The sequence below is a fragment of the Panicum hallii genome, chromosome 6 (assembly GCF_002211085.1).
Source record: "Panicum hallii strain FIL2 chromosome 6, PHallii_v3.1, whole genome shotgun sequence".
Classification (NCBI taxonomy): domain Eukaryota; kingdom Viridiplantae; phylum Streptophyta; class Magnoliopsida; order Poales; family Poaceae; genus Panicum; species Panicum hallii.
Window position 1 is genome coordinate 41039146 of NC_038047.1, and position 7879 is coordinate 41047024.

The 7879-nt window shown below is 48.1% G+C and overlaps 2 protein-coding genes across 2 annotated transcripts; one reads left to right on the plus strand and one right to left on the minus strand.

Annotated features, from left to right (window-relative positions):
- Positions 1-201: 201 nt before the first annotated feature.
- LOC112898318 (classical arabinogalactan protein 6-like) lies at positions 202-904 on the plus strand. Its single transcript, XM_025966664.1, has 2 exons — positions 202-552; positions 875-904. Exons 1-2 carry the CDS (start codon positions 202-204, stop codon positions 902-904), a joined length of 381 nt encoding a protein of 126 aa, XP_025822449.1.
- A 3036-nt stretch (positions 905-3940) lies between these two features.
- Positions 3941-4845, minus strand: LOC112898451. Its single transcript, XM_025966770.1, has 3 exons — positions 4433-4845; positions 4185-4349; positions 3941-4079 (listed from the first exon to the last, which is right to left on the minus strand). The coding sequence occupies exons 1-3, from the start codon at positions 4527-4529 to the stop codon at positions 4003-4005; spliced, it is 339 nt and encodes a 112-aa protein (XP_025822555.1). The 5' UTR covers positions 4530-4845; the 3' UTR covers positions 3941-4002.
- Positions 4846-7879: the final 3034 nt, after the last annotated feature.

A 7879-nucleotide genomic window follows, 5' to 3' on the forward strand; every position in this document is an offset into this window, starting at 1 on the left:
CCACCGCCACCGTCGCAGGCGGAGGAGCCCATGGAGGCGCGACGCGACGCGCTGAGAGGCCCCCCAAATATAGACACCGACTCCACCGTGTTTCTCTCGCCGGCAGGTTCCCCCCGCCGTCGCCTATATAGCTCCGCGGCGACTCCTCACGCCGTGACCACCAGACGGGAACCGACGAGCAGGATATCGCACGCACGCACCATGGCCCGCGCTCTCGCTCTCGCCGTCGCCCTCCTTGTCGCCTCCGCCGCCGTGGCCTTCGCCGCGGAGGCCCCGGCCGCCTCGCCGAAGCACTCGGCCTCGGGCTCATCGGCCTCGCCATCGAAGGCGCCCGCGGCAGCCGAGAAGTCCGAGAAGGCCCCCGCGGCGACCCCCAAGGCGGCAACCACCGCCAAGGCCCCGGCCTCCAAGTTAGAGACCGCGCCTTCCGAGGCGCCCACCTCCGAGTCCGGTGCCGCGTCACCTAGCGAAAGTACCGCGTCGAAGGCGTCCCCCGCCGGTGCCCCCGAGAGCGAAACGTCCGGCGGCCCTTCCGCGTCCTCGTCGGAAGAGGCCGCATCGCCCGACAGCAGCGCCGCCGCCGCGGAAGGGCCTTCCGGCAGCAGCGACGCCGCCGCCGCCGCCGCCGAGGAACCGTCGACGGCGGAGGCGGCCGCAGGCCCAGCCGCCGATAGCCCGCCCGAGCCCACCCACGCCTCGGACACGCCAGCGGAGTCTCCTGGTCCAGCCGCTGATGAAAGCGGCGGCACGGGCATGGGTACCGGCGTCGCTGCTGCCGTGGTGGCCGCCGTCGCCGCCTCCGTTGTGCTTTCTTTCTAGACAGGCCCCGGTGGCTTTGGGCTCTGATGGTATGTACACTCTTCTTTTATTTCAGAGGAGGCACGTTTCTGAGGAATACGGGTGATCTTTGACACTTGAGGAGTCAGAAGATTTATTAGGCGTCTCTGAATTTCTTCTCAAAATATTTAGGTCTTTTCCTTTGGTGTATGGTTAAATTTGTCCGATCCCGTTGTATTGTGTATCTGTAATTTGAACATCGATGAATTATACATAGTTGTGTTTCTTTTTCTTTTTTTGTCAGTTCCGTATTGAGTGAACATTATGCAAACCATGTCAGTATCTCGCATACTAAACTGAACATAAAACTTCCGAAAGGCCAAGTGAATCAAAACTGGCTATAACCTCCTTTCACAAATATATGTGAGATAGTCTACATTCGTAGCGATTTTGCAAAATGCAACATATGGAACTTATATAGAGCAAAGCTCCTTAAAACTCGCAATCAACTCCTTTAAACGTACCTGAAATCCGTCAATTGTATGTAGAAATGCTTAAGTTTACATATCTAATTTTTTACTCCAGAGTAACAAGTATGGAACTTACTGCCTGTTTGGGTCCACCTAGATCATCTAGCTTTTACTATCTAGCCTTTATAATCTCATAAGCTGCCCCTCTCTAGCTTATACCAGCTTGTGCATTGTAGCTTTGTAAAACTCTGACTGATCCAAAAGGTCCAGTTCATTGCAAGTTTAAGCGGATCCGAGCATTATACATTTAAAGGAGTTGATTGTGAGTTTTAAGGAGTAAGTGGATTCGAGTAGGGGCTTTATAGATATAAATTAATCCTTCTATTCTAACAAGTAGTATGTTTTTAGCTAGGATAAGGCTTAGAAAAACAATCATTTCATTATTTTTTATTTTTGTGATACAAAAATATAACTATGATAAAGTATTTTTGGACTACAAAACTAGTAACATCAAAGTTTGTATCATAAAAATAATATCATGATAGCAATTGTTGATCAAACATTTAGCCTAACAAAATGATCTGAAACTTCTAAATTAAAATGGAAAGATTATTTGAAGAAAATAAACATCATTCATGTATGATGGCGAATGGTATCATCGATCTTATGTTCTCCACCCTGCCCCCCCCCCCCCCCCCCCCCCCCAAATGAAGTTGTATTTCCTCTAATGAAGTTATATTTCTAGGGAATAGCTAATACATAGAAGTTTTCAATGGTTAATTCTATATAAGGCCCCCTCAAACCACGCAATTGTTGAATAATGATGCAATGCTTCAATCCTGGAAATCACCCGAATCTGATTTCGGTTAGTACTAAACCTGCACGCCACGCCCGCGTACGCGTACGCCTCAACTTCCATCTCCAGCCAGCTAGCTAGCGCCCGTTCTATGCATGGTGGGTGGATAGGGTGAGCAACAAACATGATAAACAGCAGATGGAAGGCTGTTAGCTTAGTATGAATAAGGCATCCAAAAGGACTGATTAAAGCAGGCACATGATTAAAGCGCGATGGAATAAACCATCATTAGGAATGACTGTTCAATATTTACAGAGACAACCGACGTACAGATCATGTTTACTGAACAAAAGAGCAAACAAATAAAAACATTGCAGTGTGCAGAACACTAAATCACCTCTATATAAGCTTACATATATACTAGCTGATTCCAAGGGCTCTCAGATAGTAAATTTACATTTTTAGCACTAATGTTTATTATTGCTTGATCCTCTAGTGAAAAAGATGGGCCAACACAGCATTGGCGAGAAGCATCATAAAGATGACTGAACATTCATTATTGCTGTGAATAGTGCTTAAGGAAGCAAGCCTCTCTTACCTCACGAATCTCCATGGTGGATGAGGCTCTGCAATACTGAAGATACTCAAGGAAGTTTTAGAGATAAGAAATTTGCACGACAAAGTAACACTAGTGTAAATAAAGCCTGGACAAACGTTTTTGTCTTTCTATGTAATGCAGCTCGGTACTGGAATAAAAGCAACCAAGGAACATGATTGATCAGTAGCTCAATCATGTTGAAGCCAAACTCAAGTCCAATGAAGAAACTGTCGCAGTTAAGGTTTTACTCTAGATGCTTTACACTAGGCTACGACTTGACCCGTCAAATCCTATAGAAACTACTAAGCATATATACTGGTCACTTGACAATAAGCTAGCTTTGGCCCTATTTAGCATTATAAAACCTATTTATTTTAGTCGCACACAAGGCCTCAAACTCACTTTCACCGGAGCTCTACGATAATGTATCCATGAAATCCAATTTAATTACTCCATCCATCTTAAAATATAACCTTTTTAGGTTTATTTAAAGCCAAACTATCTTAGGTTAGATCAAGTTTGTAGAAAAATATATTCGCACCTACGAAGCTAAATAAGTATGCCATGGAAATATATTTCATGATTTGATGATACTATCTTGAAATATTTTCATATAAATTTTGTTAAGATAGTTTGATATAGAAGAAATGTAAAAATAGCTATATTTTGAGACGGATGGGTTACAATACTACTACAAAAGTAGAAAATCAGTTGCAGCACTCGCACATACTCCCTCCGTCCCAAATTAAAATTCGTTTTGATTTTTTAAATACATAATTTTTGCTATGTATCTAGACATGGAGTAAATCTAGATGTATAGCAAAATATATGTATCTAGAAAGCCAAAATGAATTGTAATTTTAATTTGGGACGGAGGTAGTATGGTGTATCATCGCTTATTGTTCGGCGGTCGTTAATGGTTATGTGCTAAATTGCCGCGTTGCAAGGTTGCAGCAGAGAGGTTCTCCGGTCAAAGTCTCAAAAGCTAACCTCTAGGTATGGCTGGGTGTTCGGGTTATGTGAAAATTCGGGTTGGGTTTTTCGGGTTTCTCAAATTTTGAGTTTTGAAAACTGCAGCCCGAGATTTCCTAAAAATTAACAAAAACCCGACACTTCGGGTACCCGACCTTTCGGGTTCGGGTTTGGGTTTACCCGAACTTCCCAACTAAACTCTGCAGTACGGTAGTCACAGTCATTGATTTTTCAATTTCAAAGACGACACGATGCAATCAGAGTTTAAGGTTAACCAAGATAATAACAATTATACGGAACAACAGTACATGACGAAACTGAGAGTTCACATTTCAAATATCACAATAAATAAATATAGTTTTGAAGCACACAAATCATAGATCATAGAACTACATGACTTCCATCCAGGTGCAATTATGATCCAACTCCAAGCCTCCAAACCACCCAGCAGCACCAGTGCACCACCCTACATGCAAAGCAACAAGACAGGGATGCAAATTAACATAATTTGTATGATCAAAAAGGTAAAAAACCATTAGAACATTATTTTTGAAACCAATGACAATATTACCTTTCAAGATGTAGATGTTCCGGCTTTCGAGATAGACTTGGAGTTGCTTCCTGTTGGTGTTGATGTCATTGTTGCTTGTGTCTTGGTAGTGGAAGGCTTCTTTTTCTTTCTCTTTTCCTTTGCCAATATTCTGGGCCTTATGGTTACCAAATTCTTCAATTAACTCTAGAATGATAGGAATCCAAGCAATGAGTAAAATTTTACAATGATGCAACAAATGCATAAAGGAATCAAGGAAAATTTTGTACCTTTTTCCATAATTTCTAATTCCTCCATATTCTCTTTGATGTCAATAGGAGTTGTTCTCCTCAGCCAGTCATGTGCACAAACTAGAGCCTCTACCATGAATGGAGCAAGAGAGGTACGGAAATCATCTAAATACGTCCACTTATGCTGAAAGCGGACTCTGATGCTACTGTTGAGATAGGTATAGTAAGCACATCACGAGCCAAGTGAGCTAAAACTCGAAGCCTGGGTGCGTTGTATTTCCACCAAACAAGGATGCCAATCTTCTTATTCCTATCCTCTGTATCTTCACTAAGATATTTGTCAAGTTTTGACTTGGTTGTGTTGCTGGAACCACTTTCCATCCTCATCCTCTTTGCAATTTTTTCAGCAAGCATGCCTTGTCTACCTCCACTTAATTGATTGGGATCATTTGTTCAGTTTGAACTTCTGCCTATATTCTTCAAACAGCTCATAGAGACAAGATTTAATAGCTGCCTGTCAGACCCGGGGCCACGGGGCTGTGTACATTAAGGAGTCCGTATTGGACTAGGGGATAGGACATGTCCTGTACCTTATTTATGTTGTATTCTACTCGCATGCGGAGTAGAACTAGTCGATACAGAAGGAAACTACTCGAGTTGTACTTGAGTACGATTCCTAAGCTAGTATCAGGCAAGGATTCATGTAACCCTGTCCCCCCGGATATATAAGGGCGGGCAGGGACCCCCTCAAAACATAAGATCACCAGATCAACACCAAGGCAATACAAACCATCATACAGGACGTAGGGCATTACGCATATTGCGGCCTGAACCTGTCTAAATCTTGTGTTGTCTGCACCTTCGAGTTCCTGATCTCGGCGCATCCCAACCTAAAACCTACCACCTTGGGTATACCCCTTGGTGGGCAGCCGGATAAAACCCGACAGCTGGCGCGCCAGGTAGGGGTGCGCATCAGAGATCCACTGGAGAACTCGATGGCGATTTTCAAGTTCCCCAGTCCCGTGCTCCCTGAGGGCACGACCTTTGTTTTTGGCTCGTGGGTCTGCGTTGCCAACGGCGCCGGCGGTTCCCGTCGGCACACCGTCGACGACACCTTCAAGCTAAAGACACTCGCCGCAAGGCTCGACGACTTTGTCGATAATCTCGACGAGTTGCCGTTTTCTGACTCTGCCAGGGAGACCGAGGCAGCGTCTGTTTCTACTGTTCCTTTTTCCACGTTGGAAAAGGACTTGAACTCTTTGCTCCAGGCGGGAGATTCCGGGGCCACCGCATGTCGGGAGGCTGAAGATCACCTGGCCGCTTGCGGGCTGATGATCACCACCACCTCCGAAGGACGAATTGTTCATTGGAGGGGGATGAACTTGTCCGACTCACTCGGACATGAAGACCGATTGGTAGCCCATCTGGAGCCTTTGCCTTTTCAGGAGGGCAGGGCGTTGGCTGCCATATCCGAGGGCTCGACTGAGCTAGTCGAAGCCCCTTCCGAAGAACTCGCAACTCGCCAAGTCCTGATGGCGGAAGAAGGGGACGACGACGCCCTCATCCCCATTGGCGCACTTGATGGCATATCGGAAGATGAAGACACCGCAGAAGCCGAGCACGAGAACGACGCCGAGCGCGACGCGCGACGTGCAAGGAACAGAGCTCGTGCGGTTCGCAGAAGGCGCGCCAACGAGCGCATACGTTCTGCACAGCGCGAACTCGACGCCGAATTCGCCGTGGCAGATGAACGTGGTTTCAGGACTCCTGTAGCCAACATTGCTCGGGTAACAGCACTACTCGAGCGAAGCAACGACCCCAACGTCCGACAAGCACTCATCTACGCCCAACGGGCGTGGGTCCAGTTGGACCAGCAGGCTCCGCCATCGCTCGTCAGGGACGGACACGTCGGAGACAGCCGAAGCCAGGCCCCAAGTCGAACAACGGGTCATCGCCCGCGACCCCAACGCAGCAACAACAATGATGGCGTGGGTGGAAGCCAGATCACCGGTGGGAGGCGACAGCCACCTCCGGCAAACAACCCGAGGCAGCCCAATCCTCCACGTCACCAACCTGACCTTCGTCAGAAGATCAATGAGGGGCGCGATGCCCGGTCAGTCCTCGACTCGAGGCGACGGGAGCGCGAGGTAGTCGAGCGAGACGATGCTGACTGCAGCGATCGTTTCCCCGCGTTCACTGCGAGATTCAACAACTACAAGTACCCGGAGGGTTTCAAGCCAATTGGCATTACCAAGTATGACGGCAAGCAGGCCCCCCAGCAATGGCTCCGCTGTTATTCTACTGCCATTGAGGTGGCTGGCGGCTCCAACACTACCAAGGTCGTCTACTTTCCGATGGCTTTGGAACCTGCACCGTTGACTTGGCTGGAAAGTCTCCCCAGCGATTCCATCGACTCCTGGGAAGGCCTCAAGAAGGTCTTCATCGATAACTTCCAGGGGGCCATATCTCGAGCAGGAACCCGGCACGACCTCGCCCAGTGCAAGCAAGAGCGCAATGAACTCCTCCGATCCTACACCCGCCGTTTCTTCGATGTGCGGGCCACCATCGCCAACATCTCAGAAGAGGACATTATCGACTGCTTCTACAACGGCCTCACTGACCCAGGTATATATCGTGATTTTGGGCGTAACAGGCCAAAGACAGTTGCAGGTTTACGCGACATGATGCACGACTGGTCTGAACAAGAAGAAAAGATGCGCGAGAGGTTTCCAAGACGTACCGACCTCAACCATAAGCGCAACAACGACAACCGGGCTGACAAAGGCCAGCGGGATTTTTCGGGTTCTTCCCGAAAGCGCAAGCCAGACGATCTCGTCGCGGCTGTGGACCGTCCTTCGCGGGGCAAGAAGTCGACCACACAGGAGCAGTTTGAAAAACTCCTGCAGAAGAAGTGCCCGTGGTGTGTCAACTCCAAACACGCAGCGATCGATTGCTTTCAGCTCAAGCGCACCTTCGGCTCTCCTGGGAACGGCAAGAAAAACAAGTCGACGGGCAAAGAGCCCGAAGACGAGGAACAGGAAGACAAATCTGAGACGCCTAAGTTCCAGGATGCCTCCAAGACCGTCAATGTTATCTTTGGCGGTGACGAAGATTTTTGCTCCAAGCGGGAACAGAAGTTGCTGCTACGAGAGATCCTGTCCGTTGAACCAGCGGTACCACGACCACTCCGATGGTCGGAGGTCCCCATATCATTTTCCCGTGACGATCAATGGACTAGCTTCTCCGAACCTGGGAAGTTCCCATTGGTGCTGGATCCCGTGGTCGCAGAAGTCAAGCTTACTCGGGTTCTTATCGACGGCGGGAGCGGACTCAATCTTATCTTCGCCAGTACACTAAAGAAGATGGGTTTGGACCTCACCAACAAACTTGCTCCGAGCAAAGCTCCTTTTTACGGTATTGTTCCTGGCAATGCCGCGCATCCGCTTGGGACAGTTGTTCTTCCAGTCACTTTCGGGACGAGGGAGA

Bases quoted from the DNA above. Each gene is read 5' to 3' on its own strand.
- LOC112898318 (XM_025966664.1), top strand. From the start codon at position 202: ATGGCCCGCGCTCTCGCTCTCGCCGTCGCCCTCCTTGTCGCCTCCGCC. The intron at 553-874 runs GCCGCATCGCCC...CTTTTATTTCAG, and splicing joins CCGCGTCCTCGTCGGAAGAG to AGGAGGCACGTTTCTGAGGA.
- LOC112898451 (XM_025966770.1), bottom strand. From the start codon at position 4,529: ATGGTAGAGGCTCTAGTTTGTGCACATGACTGGCTGAGGAGAACAACT. The intron at 4,350-4,432 runs GTACAAAATTTT...CTATCATTCTAG, and splicing joins ATTAGAAATTATGGAAAAAG to AGTTAATTGAAGAATTTGGT. The intron at 4,080-4,184 runs GTAATATTGTCA...CTTTGCATGTAG, and splicing joins GAACATCTACATCTTGAAAG to GGTGGTGCACTGGTGCTGCT.